The following is a 25282-nucleotide window of genomic DNA, read 5'->3' on the forward strand; positions in this document are numbered from 1 at the left end:
GTCTTTGGTTACCTAGTAACAACCTGTTGGGTTACCTAGCAATAACTTGAGAAACATGCGCAGCAGTTTCAAGTTTTGCCACCGTCCCTCATGACTTCTTACTGTGGATAAAACAGGAAAGATCGTACCACCACTTTGGCAATATTTCAGGTATTTAAACCAGTTATCAATATCGACTTAAACGCTAATCGTTAAAAGTTTTTCACTCATATCATCCAGCCCTACTTCTGAAGTGAAAACTAGACCTTTTGGAAAACCTTAACCTGCCAATACCAGTTGATTCTGATTTCTCCATAGCTTCATTTTTCTGTTTAGTCATGTACTCAACTCACATTTGTGAGCAGAACTGCAGTGGGTTGTTGTACCCATGACAAACTGCTTTGCCAAGGCAGCATAATGGTACAGAGCAGCATCTCCTTCCTGGATTAAAAAAAAACAACTGCACACCACTGCTACAGAACTGAGAGAAATACAGTTTATATATAACATGACTGGCTAATGACACGATGAGCTAAATTCAGATGCTTCACTGAAATCAGCAGGCCAAGACACTTAAAACTGAAATAGAAACTGACAAGAATGACTTTATTAATTTTGGAAATAAGACAATAAGGCCTTTCAAGACAGAGATTTTTATACACAAAAAGGAAAAGAAGGGCGAAATCAACGGCAAAAGTTATGAACCATTTCCCGCCCTTGTTTCCAGAGTTCACCCTCTATCAGAAAAGGGTGATGAAAAACATCACACAAAGTTCAAATGCATGAAAGCAGGTTTTCACCAGTTCACCAGCAGCCCATTTGTTATTGTGTTTAATGTGATAACGTACAAAATCTCAGAGGTGCACAAGCAGGCATCATAATTTGGAAATAACATGAGAGGCCAAAGGGGCGCGTGCAGGGACGGCACAACTGGTGCTCAACCTCTCACACCCAGTTCAATGCGTCAACTCTAAACCTAGCTTAATCCATCGTTACAGTTAGTGGTGTATAAAAACCTATTTAAAATAAACAACGCCTGGCCTGGTGGGACAGGGTAAAGGCAAGTAAAGCCTGGTGGCCCGCCAGGCTTGTAATACATTCTGGTATGTATGGTATTAAAAGGAAAAGCCTCTGAAAGGGTTTGTTGTTTTACAAACCTCCTTTATTTCCTTAAAACGAGTCTCATAAAATGTCAGCAAAAATGGCAGAGGAGTATTACCGCAGCTTTACGGGGATCCAGGCCTAAGTTGTGGAAGGTAAATCTCTTCTTCCTGGTAGTTTTGCTGTGGTTAGAGAGCTAAACGGTGTCTACGTGTCGGGGAGAACCAGCACTCTGAATTCACCGCAATACTCTCTGACACATTCAGCCACCAGCCTGCTGTTCAGAGCAAAGCACCAAGCACTTTTATGCTGTGGACTACTTTCCTCTGATTCATTCTTTTTGCGCTCTCAAAGCTTTTCAAGCAGAACTGCTGTGCAAAGCGCAATGCTGAGAGAGGTATTTACCCCCTTAGAGAATTCCTCTGTTTCTCTGCTACCCATGGCATCAACAAGCAGCATTAAGTGTTTGAGACAATTGGCAATGAGTCTCTTGCATGGCTGTGGAGGAATTTTGGCTGACTTCACTTTGAAGAAGCGCTTTAATTCAAACATATCGCTCTGCGTTGCATTACTCCGCTCAGTGGTTTGGTTCATGGGCAGGACGGTTCACCTGCCTTCCCTGCTGATGGAGGTCGAGGGCGCCAGTCGAATGCTAGCTGTGGCTACAATATAGCTCACCACCATCAACATGAATGAATGGCTGAATAGCTGAATGTAGTGTAAAGGGTTTCAAAGTCGTCTAGACTTGATAAAGTGCTATAAAAGTGCAGGCCATTTACCATTTCAATTAAGTCCAGACTTTGACTAGACCACTCCAGTTAGATTAGAGTGGGCATTGGATGAGATCTTTGATCTAAATCTACCAACCTAACCTAAGCTAAGGATTCAAATCTGGAATGAAAAACAACAATCATGTGTAATTAAACACATGTAAGTCATTATTGCTCACTTCATCCACGTCCAGACAAAAACTACTAATTCGACATTCAGGCTCCTTTCACTAAATTGTTGTGGCATCATGTATTGAAAACATTTTTTTGTGAAATCTTGGACAAAGGAGTGTTTTCTCTCGTAATCTGTTTATTTAAAACACACTTCACAGACTTTCTGTCTCGGCTTCACCATTTCAAAGCGCAGCTGATGTCGGGCAAATAAAAGCAGATGACTTTGTGTCTTCTCTGACGGCAAGAAATGAATGAAGCTTCTGATTTGTGTGCCAGACTTTCTTCCCTTTTCCAAGTATTCAAAGAAATAAAAAAGAAAACAGCTGTCTTACTCCTCCTTTTTTTTCCCCCTTTTTGTCAATCTAATATTTATTTCTTCGTTATGCTTCGTCTTTCTGTCTGTCTGCTACCCAGTGTCTGTGCTTCCCGCTGCATTAAAGTAAATAGGTAATTAAACTGTGCCTCGGGGGCACACAGCCGCGCATGCCAACCCCACGGCTTGCCCACGGGCTCAGAGACGAGACAAAAGGAGACTGAGGCCTGTAACTCATCAAACACTTCACAAAGCCACCTGTGTATCCACCACTGTGTTCTGTCAAAATGATGGAGGATAACAACGGCTTCTACTGACTCTTCCGATCCCTTGTACTGTTCCACATTTTCCTCACATCACAGTTTTAATGTATTTTAAAAATGCATGATAATTTGTTCAATTTTTTTTTTTTTTTTTTAATTATCTAGAGATCTACCAGAATGTGGCAAATTTTTGTGTTCATCCCCGTTGAGTGAATGTTCGGTAGCCTTGCCACACAGCTGCGTCATGGTGCGGGGATGCTAATTTTGCTAATGCTAATTTTGGACTGCTGGTGGAATATCAAGTCCAGCTGATTTGTACAGTGGCATCGCAAGTCAATTGCTTCATGCCATAAAAACATAAAACAAGCAATAAAGATTACATTCAACGTTCCAACTCCAAACAGCTAGATTTTTAGACTGGATTTAAAGGAACCCTGTGTTTCGTCTGATGTGCAGTTTTCTAGAAGTTTGCTCCAGATTTGTGGGGCATAGAAGCTGCTTCTCCATGTTTGGTTCTGGTTCTGAGGGTGCAGAACAGACCAGAACCAGAAGAATGTTACTGCATACCACTCCTTCAGTTTTGTATTTGTAAAGAAACGTAAAAAACCATCATAAGTTTAATGTTACGTCACAACTTTGTATTGGTTTGGAAGATCACATCTCAAAGAAAATCAATTAGGTTTGTGGTTGTAACATGATACGGGATGTTCATATTTTTATAAAGGACTTGTGGGGGATGTTGGCTATTATTTCTGTAGTGACATGCATGTTTGTGTTCTAGTGTTTTTGTAAGGTAGTTTAAGGAAACTCTGCCTGCCGGTTACCTGCAGCGATGGAAGCCAGACGAACGTAGTCGGAGCCCCTCTCCTCTGGCTCATAGGGGTAGCTCTCCACCAGACTCAGTCCTGGAAAATGCAAAAAAAACCCAGATTGAATAGCCCAAAATTGAAGCAACATTTTACGTTGTCTAAGTTTGCTTAGGGCATTTCATTGGTCTTCTGTGGTAAATCCTAATTGAGCTCTTTGTCTTTTTGTCGTGTAAAGCCGTTTCCTAAGACTCACTAATATTTACACTTGGCCTTGTCGTTTTCAGCTTCTGTAATCCGGTATCAACTTTTGAGTCAGATATTGATAAATGTTGACCCACTCCTTTGTTGTTATTGATAAATTTGTTGGCTTTTTTATGTTTTAGCATAAGCATGTCAATAGTGAGTCAAGGCTGGTGCCTGTCTCCAAGAAACACCGGCTGAGAGGAGGTCACCCTAAACAATTTACATAATCAAAAATTTAATGTGAAATTCCTTTTTTTTTCCCCCACAGAAATGAGCTAATATCTGATTGGTCACATTGTCACAATCAAAATCAGTTGTCAGCCAGAGATACACAACCCTACCGGCTGATACTTATCCCCCTTAAGCCACTACATTATCACGTTTACCTTGTGACTCACTTTAACAAAATGAAATCGTTGCTCATGTGGACTTTTGATCCCACTGTTTGTTGGCATTGTATTGTGAATGAGCTCTTTTACTAGATGGGAAGCAATAACCCACACAGGGATTTTGGACCAGGATGCTTCACTTTTCACTCAGGACTTTATAGCGGTTTTTAACTTTTCTTCCCTGAACAAATAGATCTCGAATGTACTATGCGGTTGGGAAGATTTATCAGAGAAAATATATATTTTTTTACCAATCTTTTGCAGTGCAGCCGTGTACTTGCTGCAGACTGGCTGTCTGTGTTGATGCTTCCTTTTACAGGAGTTTCTTCTTGGCTGCCTCCTCTAGTAGTAATATTGTCTTGTAAAATAAAATGGCTGTGAATTTCTACAGATAGGAATGTGTGGATGTAAAAGAAAGAATCGGTGGTATAAAGTTTGCCCGTAAATCGGAATGTGCGGTTGGTGTGAGCAGGCGTGAGCGATTTGGACGTTTTGGAATTTTAGGGCCACCGTGAATATGAGAAAAATGACCATTTATTGCTAGGTTTTTAGGTAACTGTATGGCTTTAATGTTTTTAAAAACATTCTCATTTAATGTTCTGAAAGCTTCTTCAGGACAACCTTACTTAAAGAAGGGAGATTTCTATCTCTAAACTGCACTGCATTTCATCATATTTTTGACTTCACCAAAACTTATTGATGCTCTTGTGAAACAGTGGAGAAAAAAGTAAAAATAAAAGTTTTAGACAAGTCTCTTTTTTTTTTTGTAATTGAAATTCATTGACAATAAATCAAATATCTTACAAGAAATGTTTAGAATGATGATGAACAATACAATAAATATCCAGTCCTACATGTTGGTAAATAGGATGAATAAATTAAACTAAAATTAAACTAATTTAAGTTAAGGTGACAAACTGCAAACGTTAAATAGTTTAAGAGTTCTTGCTAAAAGTGATCTGGTACAGTGGCACATTAACGGAACTGTACAAATCAGAGTTTCAGCAGATTTTGACAAATCCACATTTTTCCACCATTATGAATGAAACTTATTACCTGTATCACAACAGAAAAACACAAGATAAAAACTGTGAATGTGTTGGCAACAGAAGTGAATCGGTATCAAAGATTAATGTCATCCAGTCAACCGGCGATAAATTTACACCATGATAAACACAAAATAGCCAGTCAGCTAGCTTACCAGGAAGGCTATTAGCAGCTAGTTACAGATAGCCACAGCCGTCAGAGAACACAGTCACTTCAACTTTTGCTGGAGAAAAAAGTCTCACGAGAAAAAAAAAACTGTATAAAATGTAAGATTAGTCCTGACAGGAGACAATTTAAGACATGTCATCAACATATTTAAGGCCAACTTACATTTTTAAAATGAATTCAAGACATTTTAAGGTCTTAATTTTAGATACAAGAATTTCAAAAGTTTTTAAACGTGCGCAAACATTTCTGCCGCTGCAGAAAGAATCACGCTAAGAATCACGGCTGGCTGGTGTAGCTACACCTCAAACGCTTCTGTTTCATCTGCGCATCTCGGTGTTGTGACTTGGCATTTGCATTTGCCTTCCACAAAACACCCGGCGCTGTCATCCCCGTGCCTCTGCTGCACTCGCTTTCTTACGTGATGAAAGTAAAACTCCGCTCTAAATGCCTCCTCTTGAATGTCAGGGTATGACAAATAATGGGCTTCGGCGATGATCAGAGAAGAGCGCTGGGAACGAGCACAAAAGTGATCAAATATAATGTGCGTGGGTGGAATAAAAGGAATCGGGGCCCTGGTTTTTCTACCTTTTTTTTTTTTTGACATAATAATCGTTCTTTTCGCTCTCAGCCCGGATTCTGCCGTTGAGCCGTGTGGAGGCGGGCGCCTCATTCACGCGCGGTGGCCAGCAGCAACACGCGCAGTAATCCCACCAATGAGAGAGCATGTACCTGCTCTCGCCCACCGCTCAGCCGTACGCACGTTCTCTGTGCGCACACCGCTAATCTCACCGTGCAGCACCGACTGGTGAAGGCTCCAGTAAATGCTCAGGCAGTTCTTCTCTCTCTTCATCCCTCGCTTGCACTGGCAGCCATGCAGAGGGGTGGACAGCAGCGCCGTCATGGCGTTCTCGCACTGGCTCCGCGCCCCGGGCCCCAGCTTCATGCTGCCGTCTCCCGCCACGCACTGCCTGAGGGTGCGCAGTCGTGGGCTGCAGGTGTCATCGCTGGAGCAGGTGTCTCCGGCGTGCAGGCAGTCCCTCCCGCCTGCGGAGAGAACCGCGTGTGGGACTCCTGGAAGACAGCGGACGGCAAGTCAGACCCACAGGAGCCCAAACACAAAAAAACTAAAGACATTTTGTTAGAGGGAATAAGTATTGAATTGCTTAAAAAAAAACTAATTTGTGTTGTTTCCCTTGGGCTTTTTGCACATTTTACCCCTTTGCAAACACAAACTTTAATGTGTTTTATCAGGATCTTTGATGATAGATCAGGAAAAATCAATCCGTGTTTGTAAAATGGAAGAGAAAGGAATAATGGTTCAATATTTTACTGGTGGTTGGTAGGCCCCTCACAATGACATATTTTGCTAGACGATAAAGTGTCCCAGAAATGATTTGCGATAAACGATAATATTGTCATTTTGAGACCATTTTCAGTTAGCATAATAATGAAGCCATAATAAAGCAAGCACACCCACTCAAACAAACATGTTTTAATTTTTAAAGGGCCGGAAAATATTTTAAATTTCCAAAATAAATCACAACAAATTAAACAACAATAATGGAAAATGAAGTCTTTGCAACCAAAATTGTTTTTCAAAACATAAGTTGTTCAATTTTGGCAGGGAAAACAGGCAAAACTGGCAGATTTTCAACTCGGAAATACTTTTTGTAGCTGGAAAAAGTTACTGAGTTAGCAACTTTGGGTTTCTGTGACGCGTTTAGTAAGTCTGCGCTACATACAGCAGAGAGAAATCTAAAAAGGAGAATGTATGATATAAAGTTGTTAATCTACTTCAAAATACAGGAGTGGATAATTTAACCTGTTGAGAAAATAAAGAAAGCAAGTAGGATGCAGAAGTTAATCAGACTGTAACAAGCACAGCACACTGCCTGCATACACAGCTTTATAAGGTCCTATCAATCACACAAACTAAAGTTTTTTTCAGTAAATCAGTGAAATCGTAACTAAAATAATATGTTAGGAATCGGGCTCAGACGTGTCTACGGGCCCGGCTCTGGTCGGGTTATCGTCTGGCCGATTTATTACCGGTCCCCTAAGAAGAACTGTCGAACTGTCACTCTCTTGATAAGCAAACCTGAGACAGACATACTGCAAAAAAAATCCGAAACAGTTCAGGGAGAGTAAATTGTTTTTCACGGCACCAACTAAGTTTGCAGGTTTGAGCTTTTTGCTAATTAGGAGTTATGTGGGTGCTGCAGTCAAAGATCTCCGATTCAGACAGTCTGATGTCTCAGAAGCTCAGTAAAAAGGAAATTCTGGCAGAGAATTCAGCTTTTCTCTATATGAAAATAAAAAATACAGAAGTCATCAGAGGAATAATTTTGCTCATCGCAAGTTGTGACAGTTTTTTTTTTTTTTAGACTAATGAACCTTTCCTGTAATTAGTATTTTTACTAATTAGTAATTCAAACAACTGTAATAAAATGGCCTTAAACTAATTTAAACTAAGCCGGTTTCATTATTTTCAGCTTTGTTCACACAAAGTAAACGAGCTGGGTTTCTGAACTGGATCACAGTTTATGACATTGCTTGTCAGTTGTGATCAAACAGCCACTGCAACATCTCATTGCTGCATTCGAGCAATTAAATCTCCACTGATAGGGGAGAAAAGGAAAGGAACCATGGAGGGTGGTAAACAGAGAAGGGGCGATGATATGCATGAGTTACTACAGTTGTCACATAAAATACATCTGACACCACTGACTGGAATCTGATGAAACCTGGGGGGGTGAGTTGGTGGGGCGGGGGGGCAATAACACGTCTTTACAATCCGGCCTGACATTCTGAAAATTGCACTGTATTGTTTGAGCTTCAGCCGAAACAAGGTGTCATATTTGTTTGAGAGAGGCCCTAGGAGACGGTTGCATCACGTCATATTTAGAATCATCCAAATTCATGAGGCACTAATTATATGCAAGGGACAGCTAAGTGTTTGTGTTTTCTCAGATACACGAACAACTTCCACTCTTACAAATGGTGGGGAATTTTCCCCCCCCCCCCACTCAACTAGAAATCTAATCTCAGACAAAACTTAGAAGCATAGGAGATGAGAAGCGTTGTGTGAATTGACTTGAAAGTGCACCCGATTTATATTTGTCCACTAAAAAATAATGGATTAGTTATTATTTTCTAGGGAAGCTCATTTATTTACCCTCGTCTCAATACTGAGGTTATTTTTGTTGCGTTTGCACGTTTTGGCTCCATGCAAAAGAGAAACACAATTAAAATCACAAACATCATTAAAAAATCTCATCCTCCAAACACTTCCTGTAGTCTTCAACAACCCCGTGTTCCTATTGGAGGAACAGACGATCACATGACAAGCGTGATGCGAAACAAGTGTTTCCATTGGCGTTTTGCGAAATACACTAATTCTGGTACAGCCGAAAATCACCTCTTCTAATGTGGAATGTTTTCGTAGAAAAACTTGAGTTTTACATTTTTTATTTTTATTTCCCCGTTTCTTTTTTAGCAAATATATTTTTGTAATTCCAATTTGCTATATAACTATACGGTCAGTGGAAACACAGCTACTGCTGGTTAACTACATCTTCTTGTAAGAAGAGACAAAATGTTAGCTGACGATTTGCTGACTCGACATGCCTGACTTTGAGTCCGGTCAATGTGTTTAATGTGTTTTGTCTCTGGGAATATTGAAGCAAATCACAAAGAAGTTGGTTTGGGATCAAATGGGTCTTTCGAAAAAACAATAAACCCAAACATAGAGAAAAATTAGAAAATGGCTTAGGCCACTCAAAGTCCATGTTTTAGACGATGTACATGTACAATCTGAATCAATTACAGCAGTTTGTTTTAGGAGGAATGAGCTAAAATTAAAGCAAACTATTGTTAGAAAACTACTATAATTTTGAAGAGTTCAAAAGACAATTCAGTTAAGGATTTTTTTTTTTTGCAAACTTCTACATCTTAAGAAAATTCTCTCATTCTGAGTTAGAAAATATAAAGTTTTGTTGATTCTTATGTGAAACAGCAGGGCTCTTCTCTCTTTGTCAGTGAATTTAAAAAATGCCTACATATGTGTTTTCATACAGAGCATGTACATATCTGGTTTTGCCCTCGTTGGGAGCCAAACCTCAAAGAATGGCTGGTATATCTGTGTGCCTCCCTCACATCACATGGTGCAGGGCAACCCCTGGAAAAAGACATCAAAGCCCTTAACAAGATTCAAAATCAATACTTCCCAAGCACCAAGCGAGCCGTATTCCGATAGCAGACGCCCCGCCAGGCTCCCCAATAGGACCAACATCAAAACAAAATAAGATTTCAATGTTTCTTCTTAGTACAGGAATCCAATGTAATTATGTTCTCTGCATGGACGTCCCGTCTCAAAGCTAAGATTCATGTTCGCAATGACTCTTTGTCCTTGCTGGACAAAAAAATGGCCAAAAAACCCCCAAAACTCAGCAGAGCTTCAAACAAATGCTAGCAGAGATGAAGACGGTCGTATGTGGAACTTCCTCAATCATTCAACCTAACTGGAAAAAGGAAACAAGTCTTTATTACAAGGTTTACTCAATACAACCATCATTTTGTTCATGATGAAGAAACCTAAAGTGATTTTGAGTAGTTATATCAACAGAGATAGTTACTTTGATGTATTTCATAATTTAATAACATAAACATTATCTGAGTAAAAATTAAATGCATACAACGCTGTACAAACACCAAACAACATATCCCAAAACATTTGCAGATGTGACTGCTGCCAGAAACTGCTCTACAAAGTGACGATAAAAAATGTGGAAGTAACAATGTAGAGTTAAACAGTAAAAGGCAATACGTATTCAGTTCACCGCTGCTTTTTAGGAACTCAGACTACATAAAAATAAAATAGAACAGTTTTCAAACTGACTGTATTTTTGGATGTTGATTGGAGAAATGTTTCATGCTCAGATGAGACCACAGAGACCTTGAGTCTGCTGTAGTTGTCCTGCCAGTCCACTGCATGTCGTTGAAACGCACGTGTGATTTTAACCCTTAACAATGTAATCACAATATAAGTAATCATAAATTAATCCTAGTTTCAACATTCAAAACAAGATTTGAAGGTTGAATGATGCTTTGTACTTTCAATAAAGTTGTCAGAATTCCTCACCGACACTGTAATCCTCCCTAGAGAAAACTTGAATCTGAGTTACAGGGCAACAATGACTGGTTTGTTGATGTCTGAGTTGCTGTTGTTTGGTAAAATATTTCTAAACTTTCATTATCATTCCTATCATTTCTCATGATTTTTGTGATATGATTTTTGTAAACTTATCACAAAAATTGAGAAATTCAATTGCTATTTCTTGAGGAATTGTGATTAAAGCCCCCATGGTGAACATTAGCCATGTTTTCAGCAATATTCTTACTGCGTATTTTGAGGTATCGCATTAGGAATTTTTGATGAAAATGGCAAAATCTGAAACATAATCAATCTCACAAAGTTTTTCCACTCACTTCTGGTGTGAAACTTGTTGTTTGCGTAGAGTCAACATCCAACAAAACCACGCTTAGCATAACCTGGTTGATTAGCCCCAAACCAGTAGACGTAAACGTGCCCAATTTGCATTTCTTTTTTTGCAGCATTTGGAAAGTTCACTGAAATTTCATATGACAATTGGATGGAAACATAATAATTGATATCTTTTATAAATTGATGAAGTCATCAGAATAATATTCAGTTTTGAAGAGGTCCCACTACACATACAACTCCCAAATGTTAAATGCGTCTCTATTGAAAGAGAAATAAAGATGTTTTCTAATAGTTCAGGGTTTATTACTAAGGATCGTTGTTGGCACAAAAACAAAATAACTTCTTGTGCTAAGTTTCTAGTCTTACCTAACGCTGCCTGTGCTTTTCGGAGACCTTTCCAAGGAGTCACCCAATCTAGACTTGCGCTGTCAATAAAACTCTTGACAGACAACGAAGTGAGATGCTTATGTTGAGATATATATATATTTTTTTATGTTTTGTTGATGCTGCTGCCAGAAAGCATCTGCCATTTATTTGAAAAGCTCACTTTTGGTGAGCTCTTGACAGGAAGCTCCCTCCCCCTTCCAGAACCCACCAACTCTGTACCTTCAGTAGCACTCTCTTTTTTTTTGCAAAGCTAACGAAACTACAAAGTCACATAATGTCATTTGTTTGTGATGCAAATCAGCTTCAATGTTGTTGTTTTTTTCTCCCTTGGATCAAGAGATCACAGCTTAAGAACCTGTATCATGTAAACAGACTTTCCTTATTTTTCCTCCCGTATTATGCAGATTATCGTCGAAACCCCTCGTTACCGCGCTGCCTTGATAGTTTTCTTCTCTTGTTTGTTTTTTTGTTGTTTTTTTTTTCTTTCCTCTCTCTTGCGCAAGTATGTTGAACTGCAGGTGGGGAGAGATATATGTGGGTGGTATGTGTTGGTGTTCTCATGCTGAAGGTAGAGCTGAGAGAATCACCTCAAAGCAGGATATGGCTTCACACGTTTTCAAGCGAAAACGGTAGAGAGGGGGCTGGGGGGAGAGAGAAAAGGCCCCCGTGAGCTCCAACAGCGCAAATCACATTAAATTGCAACTAATCCAGTGTGGAGAGGTTTGATATTTGTACGGGAAATTAAGAAGCACTTCAGATCGTGGGAGATAACCCGTTTGCCTAGAAACAGAGCCGCGGCGCACCGGCAGTTCAAAGACAGACAGTCAAAACCAATTAGGAGAAATCAGTTGCCTTGTCATTTAAATTCGTTCCATCCCCGTATGCCTCCCTGTTTATCATACTGCAGTAAATAATTTGGTTTGTGCTTCCGCTCTCTCAGCTTTTCCGTTTCCTTCCATCAAATCATCCTTTTTTCTTTCCTTCTTCCTTTCTTTTCACCACCTGCTGAAAACCCACCTGGGATAGTTCAAGAAGCAGACTTTGAAAGGAGAAAAAGTTTTAAAGAGGGAAAACTCAAATCTGAAATGTGCTCAGCCGGTCAGTCTGCGGTGCGCTGATTGACAACTTGATGAGGAGTGAAATATCTATATTATATAAAAAAAATTTCCATTCACATAAGCAACTCAGGAACTAGCTTAGTTAGGAGAATTGTCTTGAGCAGCGGTCTCCAGATGCTAGTTTCTGGTTTCAAAGTGTACTAAGGTTTTGAAGCATTACGGCTTCAGACCTCTTAAATTTTTTAAAGTGCCAAACTAAATGCCTGAGTGACCAAAGTTTGCTTTTAGTATCTGAAGGATTGCAAAGTACTGCAGTCCTTCTCCCTCAACTGTTGCATTGTTTTTTTTTTTTTTGCCTTGCTAACCAGGAATGCTAATTTAACTGCTTGAAATGTATTGGAAACCATGGTTACCAGTGGTAATGTACTGCCTTATTAACCATCCCAGCATCAACTAGTTCAGTAAATATTTTGAGCAATATGCAATTTTACTTAAAAACTACAACTAAACTTGTGTGTGTGGTCTGCTTTGCTGAAGTCTTTTACTTTTGCATAGAAATATAGTTTTACAAAAATACCATCAAAATAATATCATCAAAAAAGTGACTCTTAACACCTCCAGAGCCTTCAGGTTTCGGGGCTGTCGCTGTGCCACACGGACTTTAAGCTCCCTCCAAAGATTTTCTATTGGATTCAGGTCTGGAGACTGGCTAGGCCACTCCAGGACCTTAAGATGTTTCCTACGGAGCCACTCTTTAGTTGCCCTGGCTGTGTGTTTTGGGTCGTTATCATGCTGGAAGACCCAGCCACGACCTATCTTCAGTGCTCTTACTGAGGGAAGGAGGTTGTTGGCCAAAATCTCACGATACATGGCCCCATCCATCCTTCCCACAATATGGTGCAGTCGTCCCGTCCCCTTTGCAGAAAAGCATCCCCAAAGAATGATGTTTCCACCGCCATGCTTCACGGTTGGGATGGTGTTCTTGGGGTTGTACTCATCATTCTTCTTCCTCCAAACATGACGAGTGGAGTTTAAACCAAAAAGTTCTATTTTTGTCTCATCAGACCACATGACCTTCTCCCATTCCTCCTCTGGATCATTCAGATGGTCATTTGCAAACATCAGACGGGCTTTGACATGCGTTGGTTTGAGGAAGGGCACCTTGCGTGCACTGCAGGATTTTAATCCTTGACGGCGTAGAGTGTTACTGATTGTTTTCTTTGAGACTGTGGTCCCAGCTCTATTCAGGTCATTGACCAGGTCCTGCCCTGTAGTTCTGGGCTCATTCCTCACCTTCCTCAAGATCAATGATGCTCCACGAGGTGAGATCTTGCATGGCGCCCCAGACCAAGGGAGATTTTCTGTTATTTTGTATTTCTTCCATTTTATAATAATTGCACCAACTGTTGTTGCCTTCTCACCAAGCTGCTTGCCTATTGTCCTGTAGCCCATCCCAGCCTTGTGCAGGTCTGCAATTTTATCCCTGATGTCCTTACACAGCTCTCTGGTCTTGGGCATTGTGGAGATGCTGGAGTCTGATTGATTGAGTGTGTAGACAGGTGTCTTTTATACAGGTAACGAGTTCAAACAGGTGCAGTTAATACAGGTAATGAGTGGAGAACAGGAGGGCTTCTTAAAGAAGAACTAACATGTCTGTGAGAGCCAAAATTCTTACTGGTTGATAGATGATCAAATACTTATTTCACACAATAAAATGGAAATTAATTATTTAAAAATCATACATTGTATTTTTCTTTGTTTTAGATTCCATCACTCACAGTTGAAGAGTACCTATGATAAAAATTATAGTCTTCTACAAGCTTTGCAAGTGGGAAAATCTGAAAAATCAACTGTGTATCAAATACTTGTTCTCCCCACTGTATATCTATCAGGGCGTTAACGTGTTAATTTTGATGAATTAATTACATTATTGAAATGTTAATGTGTTAAATCGTATTCAGCATTTTTACACATCTGAATAGTTGCCGGGGGAGATTAAAGGATTTCTCAAACATGCATGAAAGGATTAAGGGAACATGTTTTTTAATGAAAGAATAAGCAATTAACACGTTTTTTTTTTTTTACATACAAAAGGTTCCCACAGGAACCGATATGTTTTTGTGTTTCTGGTACGTCTATAAATCTGATGCACAAACAGCAGCAATGGACCACACTCCGGGTTAATTATTGCTTTAAAAAAATTATGCGATACAGTAAAAAAAAAAAAACACTTAATGTTAGCGCAATATTTTTTTGTTGAAAAATACAAGACTTTTTAAAATTGCTGTGTTTCTATTTAGCAAATTCAACTATTTACATTATTGGATGCTAATTGTTGGCAGCTTTTGGAAATTGCGGGATAGAATCAGACTCCCGCTTCTTTAATTCCAGCCACATGCTAGCTACTAACATGCGATGCTGAAGCCAGTTTTAAATGTCGTCCCTAATTGTTTTGCGATTGTCGTGAAATATTTTTAAATCCCTCTTTTGTAGTGAGTTTTCTGTCACTCCGCTTATATTTAACCAGAGGTATACTTGTCACTTCTGTTGCCGCCGTCATCCAGCAAACTGTTGGCAAATGTTGGTGTCTTTTTTTCTTATCTGACTGCTCCAAACAGTTTTATATTTTTGTAGTATATAATGCAATCTGAGAAAGATCAGCATTTCCATAAATGACATCCATCACTGCTAATGCAATGGATGATGGTGATAAAAAGTCAGGGAAATCAGTGATGTTGATGGCAGAATGACTAATGTGTTCACATTATGTGAGCCTGACTCAGAATAAATCATAATCCTGGAAACAGTGACAAGTGTATTTTTTATCTGTTTGGTTTCTCTTTAATCCTAAATTGCAACTTGAAACTCACAAAGATTACCTGAGCAAACAAGGATCTGTGGTCAGCAGTTTGTTTGCTGCTGGCATTTGTTTGTTGTATCTTGTACCATCTATCTATCGATCGATCTAGTGATCTATTGATCGATCAATCGATTGATAGATTTTTCTTTAATTTTGTATGACTAACTAGGACTTGTTACAGATGAGATTTATATAAGAAATGAAAACCGTGTATCATTTTTCCTTTCACAACGAAACCTGATAACTTAAGTGTTATCCATAAAAGATCGCAGCCAACGAAGCTGGTTGTTCAGAGTTCTGTAACTAACATTTTCTTGGAAAGTTGAGTGGAAGGATAAAATGTAAAAAAACAAAAACAAAAAAACCCTGTTGTAGTAGTAAATGTTGCACTGTCAGCAGGGATAGGCACAGCCCTGAAAGGACTGTCAGGCAGTATCAAAATGTTCAACATTCAAGAATGTTCAAAAATTCAGAAATTTAATGGATCTTCACAATGAGTGAACTTTTCACAAGCCTGACCTTTGTGTTTAAAGGGGCAGTATTACATATTTTCCAGGCACATAGTTCCATTTTACAGCACAATGCAGTGACTGTGAACTTGTCATAAAAATGCTGTATACAGTGATCCCTCGTTTTCCGCGGGGGTTGCGTTCCGAAAATAACTTGCGATAAGCGAAATCCGTGAAGTAGTTACCTTTATTTTTTACAATTATTGAATTAAATACTCTACATTGAAACCAAAGAACAAAACCTGTTTTCAGGTCAGCGGATTTGAGTGTTCATCAATCGGGCCTTAATGTGATCTGGAGTCATGTCGTTAAAGCGTCTCCTCCAACCTGCCCCGCGAGATTCACAGCTGTATCTACGGCAGAGTGATGGATCTCGTCAAGCGAGCCTCCGGTCGGGTTTTGCGCTGCCTCTGGCCACAGTTTTTTCCAGCAGGCATTCAAAGTTTTCGGCTTTCATCTCCTGAATGGCCAAGCTGTATTACTTATATTTAAATACAGTAACGTTATTTTCACACAGGTAGAGAAGGAGCATGGAGATTGTTTAGCCAATCAGGACGCAGAACACAATGAACTGTGGAAATAAAACTGCACAAAAAAATCCGCGAAGCAGCAAGACCACGAAAGGTGTACCGCATTATAGCGAGGTATCAGCTTATATAAAACACGACTTTAAAGAAATTTGACTTCATAATTTAGCATCTTGAAATTTCTGCGTCTTTCAGAAACTCCTGCTCTTTCAGAAACTCCTGCTCTTTCTGAAACACCTGCTCTTTCTGAAACTCCTGCTCTTTCTGAAACTCCGCCTTCAGGAAGTCGTCACAACATGGCTTCAACAACGTTTTTACCAGCTTTGCACTAAGAAGCAGCTCCTATAATGAGCTCAGCAGATGTGCAGTTCCACCAGGTGTTTGCTAATTGCTGCTGGCTAGTCTGAAGGAGCTGAGTGGCAGGAGTCATGCTGAGGTAGAAGACGCAGCAGGAGGAGCTATGTCTCGAAGGCGGAGCTATGTCCACCCAGGCGTTTTACACAGCTGAAGGATTGCCATGGAGATTAAAGGATTTCTTAAACATACATGAAAGAATCAAGGCAACACAGATATGTTTTTGATTAGGGAATAACAGTATAACATAATGTAAATCTCAGTCAATTTTACATAACACTGCCCCTTTAAAATATCCTTTTTTATTGCTCTTATGAAATATTGTACTTCTCTGAGACACTACATTTTTGGTTTTTATTATCTGCAAACCATAATCATGAAAATTACAACAAATAAAGGCTTGAAAGATTTCACTCTATGTGTAATGAAATGGAAAAATAACTTTTTCACAAGATTCTAGTTCTTCGAGATGCACAAGTCTGTGTCATCAGACATTATCCCTACTAGTGAATCCTGTCTCTGCGGAGGTTTGGCGAAACCTTGACAGCAACACCCTGGGATCACACTTTTGTTACTGTATGTTGCAGCTCCCCATTAGCTGCCTGCACCTCTGTGGACACTTTTCAGACTGCAATGACTCACTGTGTGCTGCTCCGTTCTCCTTTCTTTACTGCTACAGCGAAGGCCTTTCCAGCAGCGCAGCAAAGAGAGAATAAAAACGCCGCTCTTCACATCAGTGCACAGAAAAGACGAACCGGCTGTAAACAAGCGTGCTTGCACAGATGATAAGGGATATATATATATATATAACCTACAAGCTATATAACCTATATATAAGGTCTTTATGAAACATTGGTCCTCAGAATAATAATAAATAATCAGAATAATTTTTTAGTTTTGATTTATATCGATGATTCAGAAGAACATGATGAAATTTCTGAGAACGGACGCACTGCGATGATGCTGAACGCTAAGTCTCGTCCTCGTAATGACAAATCCATCCAGATGCACTGAAGAAATGCTCTTCAGTGCAAATACTTAAAAAAAAAGTTTAAAAAAAGGAAAGCATTTTGAGAACTAGCAATGTAACAGTATGAACCATCTTCTTAGAATCTTTTATAGAAATCCTTTGAGTACCGACGTCAGAAAATATTTATAGGTTGTTGCATCATGGAAATAGGTATTTTGTTGAACTGAATTTAAGACGATCTAAGCTAAATATTGTATTGCCATTAATGAAATTTTAACACAACTACAATGATATTAAAAAATAATAGAACTGTGCAATACTGCATATTTTTGTAATGATTTTATACCAAAATTTGTTACGGCACGGATCTGATACTGAGTATCGGCAATATCAATATCGGTGTCTGCGTTACCAATATCAGTGTCAATACTTTTGGTCAAAGTTTAATATAATGTTAAATTTCTGACTTTTTAGGTGCACATGTGGTTTTTTACTTTGAATTATTTTGTTAAAACCTTAGACAGAGTTCGGACAAAGTTCATTGGTGTCTACAAAATACTTTAATAACATGATAAACAGAAACAATAGAAAAACAGAACACATTTTTTTTAAGTGGAAAAATATTTTTAGAACAAATCAAATCAATTGATTCAGAGTTGAGAAATTACAATACAAAAATAAAATAACATTTTAAGAGCAAAACTGAAATTAAAGCATTGATCTTACCTCACTAGTATCATCCAATACTGATACCGACTTGGTATTGATATCGATATTTTTAACCAGGAAACACCCATTGAGACTTAAAATTGTTCTTAGCAGAATGACCTGGAATAAAATGGCATCAAGGTGCATTCCGCATGAATTTCTACAAACTATGGAAAATCAGTTTCAACTAAATACAATCAAACATTTCATCAAGCAAAAGAATTGCCTTCAAATCATTATTTAAAATGATAAATGTTTGCTTAAACCCGCTCAGAGGAACATGTTTGTATAAATGCAGCTCATTCTGGACCTGAACTGAGCGTTTACTTTCTCTGCCGTCATGAAGGCCCAACATTTTCAGAGGGAAATGCTTTTGGTGCCTTGGAAAATCAACATTTGATCTCGTCTGATTTCTGTGAAATTGCACCAATCTGAGCTTTTCCACGTTTGGGTGTCTTACCTGCAGGGATGTGTTGTTTTTGATATCACAATATATTTCTGGAATATAAATGTTGAAACAACTCAGCCACTGAATACCATCTGCTAAAGCTCCCAGATAAAAAAAAAAAGAAGAAGAAAACAATGGGTAATTCCATAAACAGCTGGTAGGGTGTAAAGTTGATAGAAATATTTCCTCTAGTGTCCGTATCAACCAAAACCTACAAGGTTTTTTTTGCAAATTGGAGAACATTGTTATATAAACAACCATGAAAAGAACATTTTTCATACTTGAACAAGCTGAAATAGATTTTGTTTTTACATTTTAATGCACTTCAGTAGCTGTGTGAATTTGTCAGAGACCTTTAAGAATATCAATCACCAAAAATCAATCATAAAACCCAGCTGAAAAATAGTTATATATTACAGAATGTTCAAACTTGCATGATATGCAGTGTAAATGTGTTTAGTTCTGTTTATCACTGTACAATAAAACCCAGTGCAACTAATTGAATTTGAACTAGGGGTGCACTGATTTATTGGCTAAAAATCAAAGGTCTAAAAATCAGCCACATATATACTTGTTCTGCTGTGACAGGTTGTACTGACAGAAAGGTCGACCAGGTCCTGTCTGCACCTTTGAGGTCAACAACGGTCACCCCACTATTACCAACTCAGCAACTTTATTGCTAAACTTAGTGACACCTCAGACAAAAGAAATTGGTATCGGCCAAAATCGGAATCAGCAGTTTGTGCTGCTTGGCCAGAAAACTGCAATTGGTGCATGTGTTTGCAAGATAGATATTTAGCCTCAAACTAATTATTTATATCAGATCAGAATTTTTAGTTAGCAAGCTAAATGTTTAGCCTCACACTGGTCATTTAACTCCAAAACTAAATATTGGGTTAGCAAGCTAAATACTTACTTTGAACTATTGAGCTTCATTCATGAATATTTAGAATGTGAATTAAATATTTCTTATTCCGCATGCCAACTGTTTATTTTGAAGCTAAATATTTAGATTTAAGTGAAATATTTAGATTGCTAACTAAATATTGCTTGTTTGAAGATATATGTTTAGCTTGCTAACTATTTAGTTTGGGGCTGATATGTGGCTTATTTAGCATGCTAACTATCTAAATGTTTAGTTTGTAAACCTGCTAAATAACCCAAAATTTGACATTCTAAATTATTATTGAGGTTAAGTTTTGACTATGCAAACAATGATTTTCCTGAAGCTGGATGATCTGTTGAGCCACTGCTCAGTGATGTGGGGGACAAACGGGGATAGTGCAGAATTAAATGTGTGGTTACTCAACATAGCATTAGCATTACCCAACAAGGATGTGAGGGTAATGCTTAAGGTGAGTTTCTTTGAGTTTACTTGATTCATTTTCGTCTACGTAGAAATCAGAGCCTCACAAAACCTTAAACAGCCTCTAGAAAACATTTTTACAGCTAAAAATGTGTCAGATAAACGTAAATCCCTCCCTAGTCATGTTTGCATTTTCAATTTCCTCTGGTATTGTGTTCAAACCTCCAAAGTCCTGAAAATGCTGATGCATCTCAAAGCATTCTGGGCCGTATCTGCAGAGCAAGCAATAGGAAACATCAAATCTTGGATTTCAGTTAGAAGAAACATTTTGTGAATTTTTCAAATGCCTCGAGCTGATGCACTTCAGGCCCAACTACGTCCTTCTATCTTTCCAATGTACCAGGTGTTGAAAAGATGAATGCGTCACTGACAGTGTTTTGTCAGTGTCATCAGAGAAAATTTCAGACTGAGCCTATGAGATAGTTTTTAAAATGGGGGCAAATGATCCTTAAAAAGTAAAATATAAGTATTGCAAGTGTGTTTAAAAATTTAGCGGTGAAGCTCAGGGTGTAAATGACAACCATTCAAAGGCAACGAACACGAAGGAAGGACTTTAATGTTCAGCTGGGAAAATATAAAAAAAATCTCCAGCTGCTTGTTGTTAGTCAGAAATACTAAATCAGCTTCTGGGGAGAAGAAAACACAGTGAAATGCTTCCCAGGTGCTTCCTCCATTAAACCTGGAAATGTTGCATTTTACAGAATCCATTTTTACTTCCTAGAACTCTGCCTCTGGTTTCAGTCAAGCACTCAACAGAAGAGTTCCCTTAACCACAAATTGGTCCACTGCAGGGATAAAAACATATTCCACAAAGCTTTTCTGTGTGATATTTCACAGCGGTCTTTTAATATCATTTTGACACCAAGAATCATTGTTACAATTGAGAGAAAATTGACAGCAACCAAGTGGCTTTAGAAGTCACCTTGACAGGACAGGAGTCCAGCTGTTGAGGTGCAATTTGATGACCTTATGGGGGCCAAAGCCCGGTCCTAATGCAGAGGATCCCCTTGATTATGGTTAGTTGTTAGGTTTAATGGTGAGGTGTGAATGAAGTCTTAGGTGAGGTTGGGTTAGGAATAGACTAATGGTTAAAGTGACTGTATTTATGCTTAACCCTGAAAAAGTCCCAACAAGAGTCGAAGTACAAACATGTACTTCTCAAGTTTGTGTCCTTTTTTTTTGTAAACAAAAAAAGTTAGAGATCATTGATGCGTGAGTGAGCATAATTGTTTCACTCGTCTTTGTGTTGCCCTGGCGACCTGTCCCGGGTGTACCCCGCTTCTCGCCCAATGACTGCTATGGATAGGCACCGTATTAATATTCAAAATTAATGTCCTAAAAAGGCATATATGATTAGAAAATCTTAACCATTTACAAACTGAGAGACTAGATGTCAGGTTCCAGGTTCTCATTTTGTGAAACCAACACAAAACCACCCAAACAATTCTACAACAAAAAAAAAATAAAGTTAGAGATCCATTGAAGCGGATTAGCATGAGCGAGATTTATCGGGCCATGAAAAAGTCTTCTGTCCTACAGCCTGGTCACAGGGCCCATTAGAGAGCATGGCTGGCGGCACACTGAACCGTGTCCACCCCGCCAGCTGCACCCCGCTGCACCGTGCCAACAAGCGAACGGAGGGCGTTTTGCAACTTGACATTGATCCTGACAACAGAACAACTGCTTGTCAACAAGACATCCTATTATCCGTTTGCTCCGATTAAACAGTTCCCGCATTTAGTTTCCCTGATGAGCCAGTCAGATGACGAAAAGCGAAAGGGTTGCTTCACGTCTCCTCTCTGAGGGTTGAGATGACCAGAGACAGGGGGTGAAATAAATAAATAGAAAATGAGGCTTGGCAGCTGTTGTAGATCACTGAGTTGGAAGAAAAAAGGCACTGAAAATGTCATCCACCTGTGTGGGAAATGCTCAGCTGGAAAAGGCAAAACCCGGGATGTTTTTCTTGATATTTGTCACATGTGCCAGGAAATCCATGGACCTGACGCAGTAGGTCCAGATGTAATTGTTGCCAATTTTCTCCGACAGCGATTTCGCGTGGTTTGGAGACAGGGGGGGGAACAAGACTATTTGTTTCATCTGTTCCTGACTGCTCTCTTGTTGACCTTTAAAAATCCTCACTCTTATTCGAGCATGACGGCTTTAAAGCCCTTCCGTCTTAACTTTTGATTGCTTGCAAACACTAGCGTGTTGGTACAAAGAAAAGGCAGTTAAATGTTAAAAAAAACTAAAACTGTGACTGAATCCACAGTTATACTAGTTCCCTTTTACAGAGTTAATACTGTTTAAACATTAATATTAGTGTTTTAAACCAAATAAAATTCCTCAATCTTTCCTTTTATACACAGAGATTACACCATCATAGCACGGGTGTTTAAAGTACTGCTAGGCTATGGAAGCCCAAAGAGACCAAATGTCATCAAATACAGCCACTGATGAAGTTAAATACCCATCAGAATTGGTGTCATTTTAAAATAAATTGGTACATATTTAGTAAAATGCAAAGTCACAACCACAAGCAGTTCTTTTGCGTTTTTGTCACATTTACAAAATTGATTTGGTGAAACAAGTTTTAACATCAAAGACAACGGAATATGTTGTTCAGTGTCTGAAGTCCAGTAATTTGAGCTGTAAACTAGAGGTTGAGGGATCAATCCAGAATATTGAAGTCGGTATCAGTATCGGATCGATACTAGTGTGGTAAGATTGATATTTTAGGATCAGATTCTTTTTAGAAATTTTACCTAATTTTTGTAAAACTATTTGTTTTGATTTGCTGTCGTAGGATTATTTTTATGTTCATATGTCATTGAAGGTTTTCCCAAAGTTTGGACAAAACAGTTTAAAGGAAAACACACAAAAACATCAAAAGATCGGAAGTTTCATGATATATAAACCTTAAATAAAAAGTGTCAGGATTGACATTGGCAAAATATAATAGATACCAAAATATGCCGTGTCACCCATCAGTACTGACAACCATTCAACTTCATAAACATGGCAGGAAATAATGTGCATATTGCAGCACACTGTGACCAACTATAGGGGCAATTTTACCGTAGATGCACAAACCGTCCTTTATAGTTACATCACAGAGCCAAGCCACTTATGCAGAAATACACTTTAATAAGTTAGAGGTTATGAGGCATCTAAAGCACAAACTGTGAATCTCTCAATCATGCAAAACGACTTAATTGTTGCACACTGTCTGACCTCATTTATCATATAAATTCTGAATAACCTAGGACATGTTGTACAGTGGGAAGATGCCAGACTGGATATCTTTCTGCTGCAAGAACAAACCTATTATTATTGGTTATTGAGTTGATCTAAAGTTCATTGCTCTCATCAATTGACTGACGATTACTTGACAAGCGGCCGCTTTCTTAAAAATACAAGTTTTCTCTTGTATCAAATCAAAACCACATAAATTGCATTTAGGATCATTTTACTGTGTTTTATTACAGGATATGGAAATTAGGTACATCACTGGTCTTTATGTGCTGCTGCCAAATTGCTGTCTCTGCGGGTCTGCACATTTTCCCATTGGAGTTTTTTAAAAAATTTTTTGCTACATATGTATAAATCTCTGCATGAGTTGTCAGTTTACCTGGCTGTATGTGTAGATACCCCCACATGGTTTGGCATTTGCTTTGCAAATTCTTGACAAATGTCTGCTCCCGCAGTCGGAACGCAATTAGGATGGATTCTGAAATATGCAGTAGAGATTTTAGATCTCAGGGAGACCATTACCTGGATAAACACAGGATATAATTAAAAGGAAAACCTGAGAGAATATTTGACAATTACAATTTGGTCAGCGGTTGTGATTGTAGCTCCTGATATCCAGCAGCTGATAGCAGGATTCTCACATATTTTAAATGTCAAGGTGCCTTTATTTTTCGAGACTGTCCCTTTTGCTCATTTTTATAGTACAAATAAAACATCGACGTTTATGTGGCAGATACTTATTAGAAATAAATAAATTCCCAAAGCAGAAGTTAAATGACATGAATTTTTAGACTTTTCCAGCCTGCATAGAAATCCTGGGAAATTGTAGGTTTCTTTTAGAATCACTTTACATTGACAGATATTTTTATTGTTGTTGACCGTTGATTGTCATTGTTCCTAAATTCATTGGAAATGTTCCTTTTAATATTCACATTTCTTGAAATACTAGTTGAAGACGAGGTGCAGAAACTATTCTTCAGTCTGATCAATCGATTAATCCAACTTTTACATCCAATCAAATTTCTCGTTTGATTCTGTGTTAAATACTGATGTGATTGGATGCAGTTCTTCCTTTTACATAAAGACGTGGTTGTTTCATGTCAGCAGCAAATGAACATATTCATAAACTTTAATTCTCAAACCAATAATATTTTAGCATAATTGAAAAGTAATGTTGCTCCAAACCGCTGCGTGCGGCACATGAACACCAGCACGGAGCATTCACATGTCCTGAATGTGTTTTCTGATACCTCACTTCTTTCTGCATACCTCCATGGTGTGTGTGTGTGTGTGTGTGCGTGTGCGTGTGTGTGTGCCTGAGAGAAAAACAGAAGCTGTGTTTCCACCTATCTGTGTTTACCAGTGTTGACTAAGAATTACGTCCGTTTTTGCAGTAAATGTGACTCTGTGTATTTTGGTTGCTTTGCTCCATTGTTTGTCTGTTTGCTGCGTGTTTTTTGTGCGAGCGCCGCTGACACGTTGTTCCAGTTAATCCCAGGAGGAGAAAACTACTGAAACAAAGCTTCTTTGCATAAATACAAGCAGAAATATAAAATGACAAACGGGAAACTTCCTTAAAATTACACAGCCTTGTTATTTAATTCTTTACATTTAAATCCGATTAGTCAACACTGTGACTTTATGTTCTAACATGTGGACTTTTGTGTCTTTGTTCAAATATGCGCTGAGGTTACTGCACTTCAACGAGACAAAACAGGAACATGTAACACAACTGCTGTTGAAGGCAAGGAAAATAAAAGGAGCTACACCACCTTACCAAAGTATTAACAACAATTGAACTTTTCATATTTTGTCATGTTATAATGGTAAGGGGACTCAATAAACATTTTTGAATCGAGTTAATTGCAAATGAATCGCATTTTAATCAAACTGTCGACAAAAAAAGGAACATTTTTGAATCCAAACCCCATTTTGCTTAGATATTGGATAGTCATATGAACTCAGTACATATATTTGTAGTTATCAATGTGTTATTCAGGTTATTCAACCATCAGATTGGAATGTGTTTAAATTATATTATACACATCCAACTTTAAAGTGTTTCAGGAACCCCTGATCATTTGTGA

At 38.6% G+C, this 25282-nt stretch overlaps 1 protein-coding gene across 1 annotated transcript in view; it reads right to left on the minus strand.

The window, feature by feature from the left end:
- gfra4a (GDNF family receptor alpha 4a) overlaps positions 1-25282 on the minus strand; it is a 186954-nt gene that overhangs the window by 33083 nt on the left and 128589 nt on the right. Inside the window, exons 2-3 of the mRNA XM_008398805.3 lie at positions 6046-6327; positions 3425-3505 (exon numbers count right to left, since the gene is read on the minus strand). Coding sequence (XP_008397027.1) covers positions 3425-3505; positions 6046-6327 — 363 coding nt within the window. The remainder of the gene's footprint in view (positions 1-3424; positions 3506-6045; positions 6328-25282) is intronic.

Source organism: Poecilia reticulata, chromosome 22, assembly GCF_904066995.2.
Source record: "Poecilia reticulata chromosome 22, P_reticulata-male-v2, whole genome shotgun sequence".
NCBI lineage: Eukaryota > Metazoa > Chordata > Actinopteri > Cyprinodontiformes > Poeciliidae > Poecilia > Poecilia reticulata.